We start from the raw sequence: 20,326 nt of genomic DNA, 5'->3' as shown, positions 1-20,326 counted from the left end.
CTTCTCATATATTGACTTTTAAAGTGTTAATTAATGGTGAAGAATGTCAAAGCAAGGCACTGACGGCGTAGTGGTACATTCGCCTGTCTTGGCTGCGGGCAGTGTGAGTTCCACTCAGTGTGAACGGGTGTCCGTGTCTATACGTGCCCTGCGACTGGCTGGCGACCAGTTCAGGGCGCGGTCCGCCTTTAGCCCGAAGTCAGCCGGGATGGGCTCCGGCGCACCCCGCGGCCCCGAAACAGGATAAGCGGGGATGGATGGATAGATGAATGTCAACGTTACCTTTACATCCTTCAATTTTTCTGTATGCGGACACACCTTAATGTCTTCAATTAACTTAACATTCATGTTTTTGGGACGTAAGAGGAAGCCAGAGAAAAGCCAAGCAAAGACCAGGGAGAACATGCAAACTCCGCACAGAAGGGGCGTAACCAGGATTTAACCCACATCCCCTCATCTGTGAGTGAGGCAGACTTTCGAACCGCCGATAAAACCACGAGAGTAAAAATTCCGTCATAGCTGATGGAACAGAGGTCTCTCGACGTGACACAGATAAATGACGGCCGTTATCATTAAGGATGGCCAGCAGTCTGCAGCAGACACGCGCACAAACATGTAGATGATAGGAGCGATGATGTTACAGCGTGTTTTTTACCGGAGTGTGCATCAAATAGGCACGTTACCTTGTTTGTGGTGGTGATGATGATAGCAGGCTGCATCGGGCATCTAATCAACAAAATAGCTCAATAAATGCATAGCAGCTTCTGTATTTCAATTTGGAAATTGCACTTGGAATGATTGTGATCTCGGTAATATTTGGAGTTTTTTTCAATGTAATCTAATCACTTTTTGCTCTGTGTTATGCTGTTACGCTATGTTATGAATCTGATGGTTAGGAGGCAGGAGTGATTCTACATTTCAGACTGCACATCTGCGGAGGGAGGTTCCTCGACAACTGCTCAGCTATGTGGTTGTCATGCCAAAAATGACCAAATCAAATACAAAATGTTGAGCAGGCCAGTCCTTTGTTTATCCTTTTCCATTTTCACTTGGAACAAGCGTAAGAAAATATGAAAGGGCAGAAGATTATAACTGATTGATTTCATTCTTGGTTTCAGTCTTTTCATGCGTGCTATTCACGCTCAGCTTATTATCAGTCTCAATCTGTGATGCCTCTCAGGTTCTTGTCACCATCTCGAAACCTCATATCCACATATTGTCCCTTGCTCTTCCCACTCCTTTTGGCTCCGTCTCGGCTCCGTGCGCAGACTGTTGATCCAGTCGGGAATAGACATTAACCGACAGACCAAAGCCGGGACTGCCCTGCACGAGGCCGCCCTGTGCGGCAAGACTGAGGCAGTGAGACTCCTGCTGGAAGTAAGTGGGACTTTATTTTTGAACTCTTCCAAGTAGTAACGTCTGAGTTGTAGCGCTTGTCCTTGTCAGGGTTTCAGGTGAGCTGGGTTGTCTCCGATAACTTCCCGGTGAGACGTGGGTTACGCCCTGGACCGGTCGCCATCCGATCGCAGGGCACATATAGACAGAAATCCATCGGTTTGTTTTGGACAATTGAAAGTTTTTAATGAACCCAACCTGAATATTTGGGGAATTTGGGAGCAAGCCAGAGTACCCGGGGAAAACTCATGCAGCCATGGAGAGAACATGAAAAGTCCACACAGGAAGGCCGCAGCTGAGATCCGTGACTAACCGACGCCCCGTACATTTTTTTAAAAATATTTGTCTCTATTAATAGTTTTAATATATGATCCTCAAACAGATAAATATTATTTCAAACTCTTTTTACAGCATTAGCCTCAAAATCAATTGCTTACAGATGATTTGATAGGCTCCAGCACGCCCGCGACCCTAGTGAGGATAAGCGGTACAGAAAATGGATGGGCGGATGGTTTGATTTGTAAAAATCCACCGGGAGTATACATGCACACGTTACACGCACACTCTCCAGAGTTCAACAACCCAGGTTAAACGTAGCTTTTTTTGGAAGGCTCGTAGTGCACTTGAGGAGCTAAACGACCGGTGAGAAGACATTGTGTCATCATAGACCGATTGCTCTTTGCGGTGTGGAACGAGTGGACTTTGGGATATTATAGTCTCTTCATGAAAGGGTTTGTGAAATCTCGTCATCCCGTTGTGATAAAAGTGAGGCCCAGTAAAAGTGCTCAGCTGCGTAGCGCACGCTTCACGCAGCGATAGAGAGAGATTATGCGAATGACGCATTTATGCTGGTGACATTCAAATGCCACCCATCTCATGGAAAAGAGGAGTATGTTCCGGCAGGAAAACTACCTTCTCCATTCACGTTGTTATGCTATGTTATGCTTCTTTGTCCTCCTGGGGTATCTCGAGGCTGTAGTCATTCATCTGAGCGAAAGTGTTATGTGAATGTGGTATTGCTCTTTGTCGTTGACTGTCTTGTTAAGTCATCCTAGTTAAAGATCACAGCCCGGTGAGTTGAAATATGGCAGGCCGCTTAATGGTTTGGAAATAACCGCTTGTGTTGATCTCCAGTGGAAAGATAAGCAGCGAGTGGATGGATGCATGGAAATGTAATTAACTTTGAGCGATGCGCTAAAATGGATAATGTGTCTCAGATTTTAATTCGTGACAATTGTTTTCTCTTTGTCATTATTCTCTGCGCAGAGTGGTATCAACGCCACAGTGAGAAACACCTACAGCCAGACTGCGCTGGACATTGTGTATCAGTTCACTGCAACTCAAGCAAGCAAAGAGATCAAGCAGCTACTACGCGGTAGGATGGATGGATGGATGGATGGATGACTTAACTCTTAGCTTCTCTGGAAGCCTAGCGGTTTCAAGGTAATCGCTGAATTGAGGTCTCAAGAATATTACTAATAATCATACAAATAATAGATCAATAACAGCTACTGAGGTTACCAGAGTTATGCCGGCATTTTATGATGTCATGCTGACACCTTGTGTGACATCATGCGTGACGCTTGTTTGATGACCGATTTTAAGGGGACATATTGTGGAAAATCGACTTTTTGTTTGTTTGTATGGAAGTGGATGGGTCTGGAGATCCTGCCCACACATCAAGTGGGTATTGGAAATTGTTCGTTATCTGCGTTTCTATGAAATGTAACTGTAAGCAAACCTTTCTGAACTTCAGAACTAATTTATCAAATAACCCCCTCCCACCGACACACCGAGTTTATCCAGCCATGACTTGAAAGCTAGCTTGGGCGAAGATCCAGAGCCACTTTCCAGCAGCGGATGGACTTGACAATGAACAATGGCCATAAACGTAGTACGAAAGCATTTATGCGCTGTGTCAAAGCCAAAAGGTAAGAAAGAGCTCCGCCCCCACAAAAGGTCAGCCCAAAAAATGCCCAATATGTCTCCTTTAAGTGGTGTACTTTTCCCCATTGGTAGTGTCATGCATGGTACTGCGGCCGTTTATGCAGACGGTTATGTGTGGCCTGCATTATGAAGGGCATCCCATGTAAAAACTGTTGACGAGCAAAAGCATGAAAGTGACTTGCTGTGGCAACTCCTGACTGGAGTCGGCGCCGTGGGCCGTTCCGCTGTACTTACTGTACATGCTTTTCATTTAATCAAGACATCGCACATACGATGACAAAGCTCAAGCGATCGCTGATGACACCAGTAACGAACAAACGCGTACGTCGTCTGACCTAAGGCAGAGCGATGGAGAAAACTGGATAAATGATTGTTAGCCTTCTTCTCTACCGCCGTAGTTTGAATGTGTTCACGAATCAATCGAAAAGATGTTTCATGAAGTAAATTGCTTCCAAGGGAGACAGAGCGCTTGCCGCAATTTACATTTCAACAAGGTAAGTGGATTCCAAATAGACATTGTGGAAACTCTGATATAGTTAACATGATGAGTTACGGACTGGCTAATTACTTTTCCGTTGCTCTGATTAATGGCATAAGCATGCTATTTTGACGGTGAAATGGATAGCGTGCTGCAGCGCTAATGTTAGCTCGCGGGCTAGCCATGGTGTTTTACAAAGACAACGCAACCAAACATGTTACACCTACCTGTGGATTGGTTCTCAGTCTGTGCTTTTGGAAGTGGCTACGCTCCGTACAACTATTTAGGACATTTTGTTTTTGTCAATACAAAAAAATACAAATACAAAGTTTTTGGGTATATGTGGTAGCACAACCCCAAACACACCACATATTTGTCATCATTTTCAGTTCAAGTCTGCGATAGTCAATCATTTTTTACACACATTATGAAAAGGTCTATTGGACGACGATCACCGGCGTGGTCGTCGACCTTCTTCCCTCACTACTGCCCCGTGAGGATCAAGGTGACATTTCTAGCAGTTTGTTTGCTGCTTTGGATGTTGTTGTTGTGAAACATATATATCTTTTTTTTTAAAACAAGCAACTGTTTTTCTGTTGCACAGATGCGTCAGCTGCTCTTCAGGTTCGGGCTTTGAAAGATTACTGCAACAATTATGACTTAACCAGCCTCAACATCAAAGCAGGGGATGTCATTACGGTACAATGCCCGCCTGCAGTACAAATACACACTTACATTCTGACCACAGGCCAAATTAAGCCCTGCACTACCCCGTTGAAGACCAGAAAAATTAGACTGGGCTATGGCAGTAATTAAGCACCTACTTTGAGGTTTTATATGACATATTTAATGCTTGGACTATGCCAAGGATGAACATAAGTGGCAGAGATTGGATCTGGTAGATCAAACATAGCCTTTGAGTTTCATTTAGGACATGTAAAGTGAATGTCATATTTCATCTTAGCTCAAGTTTTCATCAGAATTCACTAGACTTTCCACAAATCTGATCGGGCTGATCGGTATCGGCCGATATTTCGCATTTTATGCCGATCGGCTTTAATGTCATAATTCGCCGATCCGATCAATGACGTCATTGATGGCGGGTTGCTGGAGCCTATCCCAGCTATCTTCGGGCGGGAGGCGGGGTTACACCCTGAACCGGTCGCCAGCCATTCGCAGGGCACAACAACAGACAACCGTTGGCACTCACATTCAATTTAGAGTCTTCAATCAACCTAGCGTGCGTGTTTTTGGGATGGGGGAGGAAAGCGGAGTGCCCGGAGAAAACCCACGCAGGCACGGGGACGACATGCAAACTCCACACACAGGATTTGAACCCCGGTCCCCAGAACTGTGAGGCAGATGTGCTAGCCATTCAACCGCCGTGCCGGCTCGAATTCAACATATCAAGTCCCATTGAATGCGTCGAGACGCTTATGTCACAGCAGTTTGTTTTGAGAATGAGCACCCTGTTTTGTGTTGATTAATACGCAGAATGAGCTCATGCAGCATTTCTCATTTACTACGAACGCTGAGAGAAACACATTTACCGCCTCCATCGTAGTCTTCACGCTATTCATGAATATTTATGACAGTTTGGGAAACCAAGCAGTGCCTGTTTTCCTCCCTTAGGGTCTGAAAGAACACATTGGCTTTTCTGCTTTTACAAAATCTTTAAACACTCGCATTCAGCTGTTTACATTTGAAGGACTGCTCTCTAAGATTTGGAAGCCTTCTAGAAAAATCGGACTACCGTATGCTGTACAGTAATACATGATTTATACAGGGTGATTTAAAAGTAACTCCCAATTCTGAAATACTTCTAAATTCTGCACACTATTTATTGTATTTTTTTGTCAAAATTGTCATATGAATTTTTACAACAAATGGATATGGGAGATTGGATATGGTTGAGCATGAACTTTTACTTAAAATTCGATATGGGCACCGGAATTTGCTACCAGAATTCTTGAGCTACCCAGAAATTGTGTCCGCTGATTACACCATGAAATCTTGTGGGACGGAAAACAATCAAATTCTCGTGTCCTTGCATGGGTGTTAAGGTGACCGCTACAACCCATCCATCTCCCAGGGAAATGGTCATTCGGCCACAATACGGCAAAATGGGGATGAGCCCCAAAATTGAAATCTTCACCATTTCGTCTCGCGGGTGTCGTGAAAAGAATGAGCGGCCCTGCCATCTCGTCCGTAGTCGTCCCTAAATTTGCATACATTAAAGAACAAGCGTGAGAAAATGGAGAGAAAACAATTACAATCGGCAAAATGAAGTATTTTAAAATGTGGAGTTACCAGTATATAATACAAACATATATACACGTATTCATAAAAATACATTCAATAAATACAACAAGAATGTGTCCTCTTGTGCGCCAACATTGTTTTCTGACAGGTGTTGGAGCAGCACCCTGATGGACGGTGGAAAGGTTGTATCCATGACAACCGAACAGGAAATGATAGGGTGGGCTACTTCCCCTCCACCATGGTGGAGGTCATCAGCAAACGAACAGGTGTGTCTGTGTGTGTGTGTGTGCGTGCGTGCGTGTGTGCGCGCGCACTTGTAAATGGGCTTGCATGGTTTCGGTTAAGTGTGTGCGCGCGAGATGAAATGATCATGACCAAAAATAACCAACTGAATTGAAATCTGTCAAAGAAAATCATGAATGTGTGTTAAGGTGATGAGTTGAAAGCATAAATGTCAAGTAAATGCAAACAAATGAGAATTTCAAATCTTCTCTCGCATTCAGCCTGAAGCCCAACCAACCGGTTCGACGTTACAGATGGAATATTTCGCTCTTTTACCGCTTGACGAGGAAAGTTAACTGCAAGTTATCAGCTTACTCCTTTCGTTCACCTCACTGGCTGACTCTTAACACACCTGATTAACAGCAGCTTGAAAGAAGCAAAGCGAAAATAGCCAGCACAAGGAACGATCCGGTGATATTCCTGCAGATAATACGATTACGATTATGATTATGATTACGATTATGATTAGATCTTTCCTCCGGGCACTCCGGTTTCCTCCCACATCCCAAGCACATGCACGCTAGGTCGATTGACGACTCTAAATTGCCCGTAGGTGTGAATGCGTGCGCGAATGGTTGTTGGTTTCTATGTGCCCTGCGATTGGCTGGCGGCCACTTCAGGGTGTACCCCGCCTCTCGCCCGAAGATAGCTGAGATAGGCTCCCGCGTGAGGAGAAGCGGCTCGGATAATGGATGGATGGATGGATGGATGGATGATGATATCGTCCGTCGTATGGTTAATTCCTGCAATTTCATACTATGACAATTGGTATGTTTTATAAAAGTCAAAATTGCAAAACAATTCCTTTAGGCTGCATTTACACTGCATGGTTGAAGTGACACAATTCAGAGTTTCTCATATCAGATCGGAATCACGCCTCTTGCAAATGTGGATAAAAACCCGCGTGTCGAGTACCTGCCAATGCAAGCGCAACATAAATGGACAGGATGGGCGTAAGGCGTCAATCCAATCTTTACATCGTCAAAATAATAATTACTGTAATATATAATGATGAATTACACACAAACTTGTTAAGATTATGGTTGCCAGTGGCGTAATGGTGAATGTACTAAACGGTATGGAATGTTGAATATTTCTTTCATTGATGAATTTTGTTTGCTTCTGTGTTGTTATTGCCCAGGTCTTCACACTGGTGGAGTTATTTTTTAAGAATTTACGATCTGTGATGTTTTGTTTAATGTCATATCGAATAGGTGTCACTTGAAATGTACGTGTAAATCGATTTAGACTGAATAGACACTTACGAATACGAATCTTGGACTTGAGGACTTGGACCTGCAGTGTAAATCCAGTTTTAATGCCCTATAATGGGGTATAAATTATCTGCCGAGGTCTCTGGTATCCAGAAAATCTGAAGTACAATAACAGGTAGGTTGACCAGGGTAGACATACAGTAGCACATTTGAGCTCCGATCCATCCCATCATTTCACTGCACACACAAAAGCTGGTGTCAGTTTTTAAATGTGTATTGGCGTTTACCTGTCAATATGGAAGTTCTGTTTGTTGAGTTTTGTTTCCACTTGTCCCAGTCAATATGTGTGTGTGTGTGTGTGTGTGTGTGTGTGCGTGTGTGACGGTCTTCTTCATCTCGGATGTCTCGCATTCCGTCTGCCACATCCTAATGGTCTCCTCTCGTCATCCTCATTTTCACCTGTGATGCTTTCTAACTCGTGTACCGATCATCTACTACAGAACCTCATCTACGTGCCGCTAACTGGTTAATGACTAAGGAACATTTGCTAAGGGAGTGCCACTGTTCTAACAGGAGGTCGTACTTATTAGCTCATGTGTTTTCCATCCATTTGGTCATTCTTTTTCCTTCCATCTGCCCTCACTCACTCTTTGACCAGTGTCATTAATCATGTAGAAGGATGCTCCCTGTCAGATTTTTCAACCCACGTAGTCAAGTCCAACATCACTTGGACATTGGCAAAAGAATTTTGATTATATTATAGCGTGTCCATTCGTGTAATTCTGAACACACACTATCGGTGCATCTCGCTATACACCCATACCGGATGCATGAATGGAAGATGATTGATTCTTTTGTCCGTTCATCCAGAAGGGTTTTGTGATGACAGAGGTTACAATCTGTTCTAGTTCATCCCCAAATTTTTGATAGAGTGGAGGTCAGGGCTCTCAATTTTCCGCATTCATGACCTTTGCGACGTTCTCTGGGGCACATTCGAGCTCGAACAGAAAGTAGACATTCCCCACACTGTTCCCACAATCAAAGCGCGGAAATCCATCATGTCATTTAATATTCAGGAGGATATACGGGGTCAAGTCCAATCATTGTTTGACTAAGGAATTAACTAGGTGGTATGACCTGCGACGTGTACAGTGAAGGGACCGAACCCTTCCCCTGGACTACTTTTGTCTTAACGAAGCCCCTCGGCACACTTCGACATAATTCCTTGGCACTGAGATGCCGCCAGATGAAGCTAAAGCAATACCGCATTGTTAGCCACATTAGCCGGACCACAAAAACAGCAAATAGGTTTTGCAGCGAATAACGTAGGATGGGCTCCAGAAGGAAATGCGTGATGCGTACATTTACAAATGAGAAAGCAAAAATATGTCAAAAAAAAAAAAGCAAAGTTTCGTTGTATGGGTAAGCAATAAGCCATCGCTCATAATTGTCAGTTTGTCATCTATGATAGATTACTACATCTATGATATGTATGACAGTATATTTAATATACTAATACTGCAAACCCCAAATTCCATTGAAGTTGGAACGTTGTTCCCAAAAAATCAAAACAGAATAATAATGATTTGCAAGTCCTTTTCAACCTACTTGAATACACTCCGAGGACAAGCTATTGAATGTTCAAACTGTCAATGTTTGAGTGGGAGTGTTTTGTTTTTTGCGAGTATTTGTTATCCTTTTTCAATTTGACGCCGTAACACATTCCAAAAAAGCTGCGACACGGGCGACAAAAGACTGCTCCCAAAAAAACAACACCTGTTTGACACATTCTACAGGTGAACAGGTTGATTGGAAACAGGTGAGTGTCGTGATCGCAGCGTCCCCGGAAGGCTCAGTTGTTCCCGAACAAGGATGCTGCGTGGTTCGCCGCTTTGTCAGCAACTGTCTGAGCAAATCCAGTCCAACGGTTTCACAACATTTCTCAACGTACAGTTTGGGGATTTCATCAGCTACGGCACAGGTGTCAAACTCAAGGCCCGGGGGCCACATGCGGCCCGCCACATCAATTTACGTGGCCCGCGAAAGTGCGTCGACTTCATGTGTCTTGCTAAAATAGCAACATTGCAAATCTTAACGTTGATTGCAAACATTTTTGTTAGCGATCGCCATTTCGAAATAAACTGAATTCACAACTTTTTACTGGCTTCTGGTTTTCAAATAGAGTTATTGTTTTTGTGTATACGTAATAACATGAGGCAGTTGTACATTTACTGTATGTGTGGTCGCGCTCATGCCGGTCCGCCGAGGGAAACCGTAACTAGGATGTGGCCCGCAGCAAAAATGTGTTTGACACCCCTGATCTACGGTCAATAATCTCATTAAAAGATTGAGAGAATCTGGAGGAATCTCTGGACGTAAGCCACAAGGCCGAAAGCCAAATTTGAATGCCCCGTGACCTTCGGTCCCTCAGGCGGCTCTGCGTTAGAAACCGCCATCCGTGTATACGGGATATTGCCATGTGGGGTCAGGAACACTCCAGAAAACCATTGTCAAGTTAAAGCTACCATGCAAAGCGAAAGCCATATATCAACAACACCCAGAAACGCCGCCGACTTCTCCGGGCCCGACCTCATCGCAAAGTGCAAAAGACAACATCTGTGAAAGTGGTTCTTAGTGAAGAATGTGCAGGGAGCGTGTTGCAGGCATCAAATTCAAAAGGAGTGAATATTTTCAACAACAACAAAATTCAGTTTGAACATTAAGTATCCTGTCTCGAATGTATTCAATTGACTCATGGTTGAAAGGATGGGCAAATGATATTCTGTTTTTTTTCATGTTTTACATAACGTCCTGACGTCATTGGAATGAAGGAGTAAAAAGAAATCAAATTCTGTACAGTCGCTAATGTACAGTATCCGAGGATGACGGTGCGCTATGTAATGAAGGGTCATGTACAGTGGGTACGGAAAGTATTCAGACCCCCTTAAATATTTCCCTGTTGGTTATATTGCAGCCATTTGCGCAAATCATTGAAGTTCCTTTTTTTCCTCATTAGTGTACACACAGCACCCCGTATTGACAGCAACGAAACGGACTTCAACGATGACGTCCCCCCCCCCGTACGTACGGGGTGCTGTGCGTACAGTAATCATTCAATGATTTGAACAAATGGCTGCAAGTATAACCAACAGGGAAATATTTAAGGGGGTCTGAAAACTTTCCGGACCCACCGTAAGTCATGTGTTTGTCTCGTCGCAGTCCAGTTGAAAAATACACAGCTATGAGCTATGAGCTAACGTAAGGCTCGTTTTTTATGAAGCAGAAAGAGAAGGCCAAAGCGCTGCATATTTTCAGCTAATTCTCTGTTTTGCTTAGTTGGGCCAAATGATTCACAGGGTTACGAAGAGCACACATTCAAAAGTTGCTCCCGATGATCACTTTGTGCGTATCATTTTCACTTTCGTGGCCACTTCATTACATTTGTTTGTCCCCCTCCCAATCAAGCATCACATGGCTTCATGGCCTCCCTCTCATTGTTTGAGTTGTAACTTTAGCCTTCTTTGTTTATAATTTGTTCTTTTCCCCCTTTTCTTATGTTTCTTTTGTCTCTTTTTTTGTCGTTTGTTTCGTGGCGGTGGTTCACTGTTGGCTGGTTGTGTGTGTGTGTCGTCACGGTGCGTGTATCTAGGTTTGGCCAGCACAGTCATTTGCACTCAACAGTTTCAAAAGATACCGCTGGTCGCCCCGGCGATGGTTGCCCCTGCCAACGTGGTAGTCAACGGCAACGACACCACGTTCCATCAGATCCATATCCTGCCTCCACCGCCTCCTCCTCCACCACATTCCCATCAGCCACTGCTTCCACTTTTCACTTCCTTTGGCTATAACAGGTCGCCCGTGACAACCCCACAGGGAGACACCCCCACTGCCCCAGGTACACCCCCCTTTTAACTATTATTACTATTATTATTATTATTATTATTATTAAAACTTCAAGGGATGCGTTCTAATTTGTGCTCATTCATTTATTACTAACATAAAAAGCTAATTGACTATGAAAGATTGTAATCGGCGATTGAATCACCTCTTAGAACGAAGGCATCCTTTAAAGTTTTCTGTTATGGGTCATTATTTATGTAAGTTATGTTATTCATACTGACTTACTTTTGTTTTTCTGTTGATGCTGTTGTCATTTTCCATTATTGAGACTTACATCATTACTTGACAAGACTAATTATAGAAGCAAATTCCCTGGTCCTAATGTAGTCAACTACAAAATCCATTATTATTATGATCATCATCAACATTATTATGACCGCAAATACTATTGTAGCTACTGTACACGAACACACTACAATTAAAATGCAGGAAAAATTCTTTTAAAAGGTTATCTTTAGTTTATCGAAGGTAAAGTCAATATATAAATGGAATCACAGCACACCGTTTTACAGCACACTTGTGTTTACCCGAGTTGCTTTATAATTTGATTTCTTGTATTATTTATTAAGTAGTTTAAGAGGTTTCTGTTTTGTTAACCACTAGGAAAACCCTCGCAGATGCCCGCGCGCGAACACACGGACACATGCAAACTTTTTGAATTACTGTGTTAATTGTCCACAGTATTATTGTTGTGCCAACTATTGTTGTCAGCATTGTTCTATCCTTGCGTGTGGTTCAACAGAGATGTCACGCCTTTCAATAGACACGCTGTCTATTCCTAAAATGAATTTAAAATACTGGATTATAAGCGCTAAAGAAAATGGATGGATTCGTAATTTTCCATCCACCGGCTCAGTTTGATGTGGATCATGTTTTGTTCAATTATGTTTCTGGTAAATACAGTGTGTAGCAACAATGGGTGGTGTCCTTTTCTGATCAAAATAAATTATCAGCAGTACTTAGCTTCTGAAAGGTTTCAGGAAAAAAAAAATATGCTGAATTTGTGTCCTTTTGTTGTGACTCCAATTTTTTGTTTACCAACTCAACTTTGTGTTTTTATAATGGAAAACAATAACAGAACATTTCACTTGACACAAGTGTTAGACTTATTATTCCATCAAATTTGTGCAAAAAGTCAATTGACTCTTAAAAGAAATATAACTGCTCATTGCAACACAGAAGCGAAAAAAACGGAAGCCACAAAGTAGGTGAAACTACAAAATTTGAGCGGCAAAACAGTCAGCCGTGACAATGTACACACGAATATTTGCAAGGTTTTTACGCAACAGACTCAAGAATTAAGGATTGACAAATGTCACCCAAAAGGTTTTGTGAGGAAGGTGTTTGCTGGCCTAAAGGTTTTTCGGCTTAATTAAGAAGATCATTTGGATTCCTTCAGGACACACACTCATATGGTCAGTCTAATTAAACTTGCCAAAAACGTACTTTACTGCACACATCGAATCCATTCGTCATTGAGGTCCTTCGATGGACCGCTTGGACGGATCCAAAATGGCCACGAGAAGGAGCCGTGTGATTTGATGAAGGGAAAAGAACTTGTGTGTTTCTCTGGGGCACTGTCCGGTCACACATTTAAACCATTTATAAACTATTAAGATGCTTATAATGGTTTATGACACTCTCCAAATGCACTTACAGCAGCCTCATTCTGAAAAGTCCTGCATACATAATCACAAATCGATGCCTGTATTATATATGTATGTGTATGTACATTATGACATACATGTATATACACACAAAGTCATTTGATTGATTTTGAATGTACAGTGGTTCTATACGTGTTTTCATATATCTATATTCTGTATTTTTTTCTGTGTTTCTGTGTGAGTGTGTATCTGAGAGTGGAAGTGTGCAACAGAGTCTCCTTCTCAAAATATTAAGAGCACAGAAACTCAATTCAAAGTTAAAGCTGGGGGGGGGGGACCATAATAGAGCTTGTGTTTGATTTTGTTTAAAGGCAAATAATTTCCATTCTGTTTTATTCTTCGTAAGTATAAACTGAGAAATACATTTGCAATAGTTAAAGAAAACAGCATTAAACGCACCGTTTAAAATACAAAGTTGCATTACAATGCAAACCATATTGCTTTCGTAAACTTTCCGAAATAATCATTTTATATCGAATAAAGACATTGCAGTGTCGTAGATGTTCTTTCATGACTTTAAATAGGCATCGTTGGCTTTTTTGGCTGATCGATCTTAGCTTGTGGTGTCCGTTTTGATTAGACTTTATGTCGCCAAATACGCTTCCTTGATTGGCAAAGTGATACTAAAAAAATATATTCAAGTTTGACAGTATGACCCCAAAAGCTTTGTCATGTAAAATATTGGTTATAAATCCGATTGTCGTTTTTTTGTAACTCTTGTCGGAAGACTCTAAATTGCCCGTAGGTATGAATGTGAGTGCAAATGGTAGTTTGTTTGCATGTGCCCGGCGATTGGCCGGCGACCGGTTCAGGGCGTACGCCGCCTCTCGCTTGGCTCCAGCACGCCCGCGACCCGCGTGAGGACAAGCGGGACGGAAGATGAATGAATGAATGAATGAATGAAACAAACCTAACCAAAGGTAGACGGCCATTGCCCTTTTCCTGACACTGGTCCGGCCCGTTTTGATGTTCTGCTCCAGAAATTCCCAGTAACCTGCCCGGCAGCAGCTCGCAATTACCAATAAAAGCTTGAATAAACCTTCAAAAGGTCTTCATATTCAAGTTTCAGTGGAGTCCTTAACGAAGCTGAAAGGATATTTGATATTTGCTCTACGGGCAGAAAGTCCACACATTATGGCCTATGTTGTTCCATATGGAGCTGGATATAAGAAATTGACGACGACTAAATGAAACGTTCCCTCAAACAAAACGATATCGTGCTACTGACTTGAAAGTCTTCTCGGAATAGCAGCAAACAGAGCGACGCTCTCCGGGCTAATTTAGGCCCAGTTAGCAGCTAATGGTGGTGTCCTGTGTTGAAGGTTGTCGTGGCTCAGAGGCAAGTCCTCACAGCTCCCCCACAACGTCCTGCGGGCCCCACGGAGGCTCCAATGAAGAGATCTGGGTACTGCGCAAGCCTGCGGCAGGTAACGGAGCCGCACTGCGCTGAGCCCTCAAATCCTAAACTCTAAACCAGGCATCAAACAGTATCTGGCGTCCGTTCGAAAATGATGGCTTGTGGGGAAAATTTCCTCAAGGGAAGACTCGGTCCGGTCACGATCAAAACTGATTGCGCTATCGAAAGGTCATCAGATACTCTTTGACCTGCGACAAGTCACGTCCCGCTTTCCTTCCATCTTAATCTTAGCCAAACTCGGTGACCTTTATGTTTCGGACTGCAGCTGTGCGCTTTGGTGTGTGGTTTGCGTGCGTGTGCGGAGGTCTCGAGAGTGAGACGACTAGAACAGAAATGAGAGTGCAGTGTAACGTGTGTCTGTTTGTGCGTGTGTTGTGCGTTCAATAAGAAGTGTGTCTTATTCACTCGAGTTCATCCAATCTATCCCATCTCATGCTGCCCAGTGCATTTCAAAGGAGAGTCACCAATTAGCACTTTGTCTTGGATATCAGCCAAACGACTCAGTGTGCGTGCGTGCGTGCGTGCGTGCGTGCGTATGTGTGAATGCATTCATTTTTGTCTTGCATGCATGCACGCATTTACGTGTAATAACATTGCTTTGGTCGGTTGCATGCATATTATGAATGAATATCTGTCCGTGTGTGTGTGTTGTGTGTGCGGGTGTGTTGCAGGTGGAGACCGCAGCAGTTTAGGGAGTTCTGGCAGTGCGACCAGTGTGAGGTCATCAGGCAGTGGTCAGAGTGCTGGAAGTGCTGCACACATCCTCCATGCACAGGCCGAAGGGGTGAAGGTACGAGACGTATTCAGTTCTTTCTATGTGACGGAACAGTACCGAGACTGCTGTCGCAGAAGCTATTTTTGAAACCCGATCTTCAGTGTGGGACGCGTGCTCAACCGGCATGTCTCGAGTTCCTGCGGTGTTTGCTTAGTTCGGCGCGCGAGAAGAGGCGAGATTTGCGGCGGGACGACTCGTAGCTGCGTCACCGTGACGACACGTCTGACAGATGAACATCGGCCTCCCCGCTCACCCGACCTGGCTCCGTCTGATTTTGTTTCTCTTCCCACTCTCATCAAGAAGGGCCGGACGATGGAGCTGCGGAGGATCCTGGGAGAAGTGCATGTGGGCTTGGCAGAGAACGCTGGGAAAGTGACTCCGGCGGGATTACTTTGCAGGAAGACATATTTTGTGACACCATCCCTGGAACTTTTCTGACAAACCTTGAATATTTTAGCAATCATACTTTAGACAACCGAGAACACTTTTTAAGAAAAGCCCCTTGTGTCCTGCAATCTGATTCTTTGGATGATGAAACCAAGGTCAACAAATATACCTGCAGTATATGGTTGGTGGTGGACGAAATAGAACTACAGTATATATGTGAACTTAACAAAGTCCAGTCAAAAAAAGAGGAGGGATTTTTTTTTTTTTGTGTGCATATGATTTTAAGCTCCATTTAGCCCACTTTAAGCTCATTGTTTTAGCCCACAATATTCACAAGGCTCTAACTCAGCGGTGTCCAACTCATTTTTGTCACGGGCCACATCGTAGTTATGACTTCCCTCGGAGGGAACAACTACAACTGTGAACCCATATCAATGAAAGGTGACCTCATGTACTGTAATTACGTACAGTATACACAACACATTGACGAATCACCAGTTTTGAAATCAGAAGCTATAAAAACATTATATTTCTTTTCAAAGTGGGATTGCTAACAAAAAAAATGCTTGCAAGCACCTCAATGGCGTTACACCAGAACACAATGAGCAATTTCGATTTGCTTTCGCGGGCCGCATAAAATGATGCGGCAGGCAGGACCTGGCCCCCGGGCCGCCAGTTTGACACCTGTGCCCTCACTGAAGAATTCGTATCGTCAGACTTTGAAGGACTTTTCGTAAACTCGAGTACGTTGTCCAGGTTTGAACTGTTCCTATTTGAGGCTTTCAAACTGTAGTTTGGCGAGCAGATGAGCTCTTTCTGCTCCTCCAGGGTGGAAGTCAGTGATTATTCTCTGAAATGAATGAAACATAATTTAGCTTGAAGCTGATGAAAGGCAAAGATGTATTACTATCCTTCAACAATGCACTGAACCGCTCTTAACTAAGTTTTAGTAGTGTCGTGTTGTTGTTTTCTTTGCTTGTTTTCAGCTCAGTATTTGAGCTCGCTGAAACAACCACAAAAAAATACCAATGATAAAATAAGAGTGAGTGTAAATGAATGCTAATGATGCCCCAGACTGTCACCATGATGAATTCATGAACAGCAGGGGATGCAAAGTGTTTCTTTGTCAATTCAGAGTGACACAAATGAGGCGATTGCAAATGAGAATGTAACCGATAACGAATAACAGATTACGAAGACGAGGAACGTCGCATGTGAAAGTAGCACATCGGTTTATACGCGACGCAGGGAAAAAAAGTAATGGGACACTTGGCGATTACACCTTCGCTATAAATATGCATTGTGCTGAAGAATTAAGGGTCAGAACCAACTAATCTGTCTTGATTAATTCATTGATTAGACGTGTGCTAAGTCAGTTATCTACATACGTGCGTGCAGTATGTACAGTGTACATAAGAGTCAGTAAAAGCAAAAGCAGTATATACAGTACGTGCTCACAGTTGATTTGCTGTCAATAGCTCGTCCACCCTGACCTGCGTGTGTATGTGTTTTTGTGTGCATGTTTACAGCTACTAGCCACAGTCTTGTCTCAATCTGCCAAAGCCAAGGAACATCTGCTGGAGCAGTCCAAGTCTGTGGACCAGCCTGCAGGTATTTCCATGAAGACAGCTGCCATCACTCATTATGCTCGGAGTTTTGCTCATGTTGTTCAGTGGAATTCTGGAAGTTGAATTGATTAACCCGCTGCCAACAATCTTACCTTTTTATATGCAGTTTTAAAGAGGAAAACACTGCAACTGTCATGCAGTCAGAAAGCATTTTGTTATGTTACAGCCTTATTTGAAAAGGGATTCAATCATTTTTTTCTTTCGGAAATTTCTAAACACAACTGTTCAATAATGACAACGTGGGGGAAAAAACGTGTTTTTTTTTTTTTTTTTAAGGTTTCGATGTATTGAAAATAAGAAATAAATAAATCAATAAGACGTCAGCCCTGGCACTCATAACCTTTGCCAAAGTTCAAAATTCAATTCAGGAGCATCCTGTTTTCACTGATCTTCCCTGAGATGTTTCTACAGCTCACACTGGAGCTGCTTCGAAGGTCCTACTCAGCACAGTGGCCTCCATTATTTGTCAATGGAAAGGGTTCGGAAACGCCAGACCCAAGAGAGGGAAGGATAAGGAGCTTTTTTCATTAACAGTTGCACGGCCTGCCACGGGAGCCGCTGAGGCAGTTCGACACAGCGGTCATCGAATCGGTCCTGTGTTCTTCCATCGCGGTCTGGTTCGGCGCTGCTACAAAAAAGGACAAACTCCGACTGCGACGGACAATCAAAACCGCCGAAAGGATTGTCGCTACCCCCCTAGCCGCCCTTGAGGGCTTGCACGCTGCCAGAACTGAGACAAGAGCGTGCAAAATTCCTCTCGGACCCTCCGCGTCCCGGTCACCGCCTCTTCCGGCTCCTTCCCTCAGGTAGGCGCTACCGAACAATGCAAACTAAAACTAGCAGACATTCCGACAGCTTCTTCCCTCTTGCCATCGACTTCTTAAACAGCTAACCTACAATTCCATTGCAACATGCTGGCAATTTTTTGGACTTGAGTTCGTTGTCACATTTCTGTGGGGCCAATGATGCATGACTCGTGCACTCGCTGTAGTAGTCTCGCCACGCTGCACTATTTGCATATCTGTTGTTGACCAATACTGGCCACTCATGCCAGAGTAGCATCTGCTCCATTTGCACACTGACTGAGGAGTACCTGCAACATTTGCACAATCGACATTGTCCCAGAAGATCGCGCTACTCGTCACTTGAAACCGCATACGCTCCTTGAAGTCTCGACGCCCTTTGCACAATGGTCATTGCGCCGGACTATTGCAATATTAGTCATTCATTCAGTGCTCGAGGACTCTGCATCTTTTTGCACAATTGTCCAAAAATAACAATCACAATTGTACTGGCGTTACCAGATAACTAGCAACCCTTTACCGCTCAGTGACTGTTTTTTTTTGTTTTTTTTTGTCAATGTCTTTCTGTCTCCAAAGTGTTCTGTGTCAATTGAGCGTCTGTTGTCGTACTAGAGCGGCTCCGACGACCGGAGACAAATTCCTTGTGTGTTTTTTGGACATACTTGGCAAATAAAGATGATTCTGATTCGGATTCTGATTTGGATTAAAGGCAGTGCATGTAAGTAAAACAAAAGTACAAAAAAAACTAAAATCACTTTCATTGTTTTTACCGGTACATGAAACTTACAGGACATGATGAAATGATATTCTTCAGAAGGTCTTCAAACCACCAGGACTCTTCCTTGAGCTGGCTGCCCGTCGAAACAGCCATTTCGTTGGAAGGGCTTTAGTCAGGGAGGTGACCAAGAACCCAACGGTCACTTGTGTCAGAGCTCGAACGTTCCTCTGAGGAACGAGGAGAACCTTCCGGTAGGAGAACCATCTCTGCAGCAATCCACCAATCATACCTATAAAGTAGAGTGGCGAGACACGACCTGCTCCTTTATAAAAGCGCCATAGCAGCCTGCCTGTAGTTTGGCCAAGGGTGCCTGAAATTCTCTGGTCGGAAGAGACAAAGACTGAACTTTAGAGCACGAATTCTGGGTGTCATGTTTGGAGGAGGTTCACTGATGGTGTAGCGGTACACTCGCCTGACTTGGGTGCGGGCAGCGTGGGTTCACTTCCCACTCAGCGACGGTGTGAATGTCAGTGCGAATGGTCGTCCGTGTCTATATGTGCCCCGCCACCGACTGGCGACCAGTTCAGGGTGTCGTCCGCCTTTCGCCCGAAGTCAGCTGGGATGGGCTCCGGCGCCCCGCGACCCTGAACAGGATAAGCGGTGTTGAGAATACATGGATGGATGGATGTTTGGAGGAAACCAGGCCGACTCACCACCTGGCCAATACCGTCCTTCCAGTGAAGCATGGTAGTGGCGACATCATGCCGTGGGGATGTTTTTCAGAGGCGCAAGAACTGGGAGACAAGACAGGATTGGGAAAGATGAACGCAGCGCTGTGCGGAGACGTGCACCGAGGCACAGCAAAGGAGCGGCTTCAGGACAACTCTTTGAAAGTCCATCAGCGGCCCTTCCAGAGCCAAGACTCGGATCCGGTTGAACAATTCCAGAGAGACCCGAAAATGGCTGCGCACCGACGCTCAACATCCATCCTGATGGAGCTTGTGAGTTGCTGCAAAGAGGAATGGGAGAAACTGCCCAAAAATGAGTGTGCGAAGCTTGTGGCATCACATTCAAAAAGACTTGAGGCTGTAGTTTCTGCCAAAGTTGCATCAGCAAAGCGTTGAGCAAAGGCTGTGATACTTACGTACGTGTGATTTCTTAGTTTTTTTGTTGCAATACATCTTAAAACATTTCCCAAAAACTGTTTTCATATTCACGTTGACAATTTGGGGAAAAGGCTGTACCATAACAAAATATGGAAAAAGTCAAGTGCTCAGTGTCTCTCTAGATCAGGGTTGTCAAACTCATTTTTGTTCATCGTAGTTATGACTTCCCTCGGAGGGCCGCTACAACCGTGAACCCGTATAAATGAAAGATGACCTCATATACTGTAATTACGTACAGTATACACAACACATTGACGAATGCCCAGTTTTGAAATCAGAAGCCTATA

At 43.8% G+C, this 20,326-nt stretch overlaps 1 protein-coding gene across 9 annotated transcripts in view; it reads left to right on the top strand.

Annotated features, from left to right (window-relative positions):
• The window catches only part of caskin1 (CASK interacting protein 1), an 83,467-nt gene that overhangs the window by 44,653 nt on the left and 18,488 nt on the right, over positions 1-20,326 (top strand). For 7 of the 9 annotated variants that reach the window (XM_061699683.1, XM_061699687.1, XM_061699684.1 and 4 more), the window contains 8 exons: positions 1,269-1,377; positions 2,662-2,770; positions 4,425-4,519; positions 6,231-6,348; positions 11,228-11,473; positions 14,468-14,572; positions 15,234-15,352; positions 17,254-17,335. In XM_061699683.1, coding sequence (XP_061555667.1) covers positions 1,269-1,377; positions 2,662-2,770; positions 4,425-4,519; positions 6,231-6,348; positions 11,228-11,473; positions 14,468-14,572; positions 15,234-15,352; positions 17,254-17,335 — 983 coding nt within the window. The remainder of the gene's footprint in view (positions 1-1,268; positions 1,378-2,661; positions 2,771-4,424; positions 4,520-6,230; positions 6,349-11,227; positions 11,474-14,467; positions 14,573-15,233; positions 15,353-17,253; positions 17,336-20,326) is intronic. The other 2 variants (XM_061699686.1, XM_061699689.1) reach the window with 2 other exon arrangements.

The sequence above is a fragment of the Phycodurus eques genome, chromosome 16 (genome assembly GCF_024500275.1).
Source record: "Phycodurus eques isolate BA_2022a chromosome 16, UOR_Pequ_1.1, whole genome shotgun sequence".
NCBI lineage: Eukaryota > Metazoa > Chordata > Actinopteri > Syngnathiformes > Syngnathidae > Phycodurus > Phycodurus eques.
Note: the sequence above shows the minus strand (reverse complement) of the source record. Positions and strands in the feature narration are given on the sequence as shown.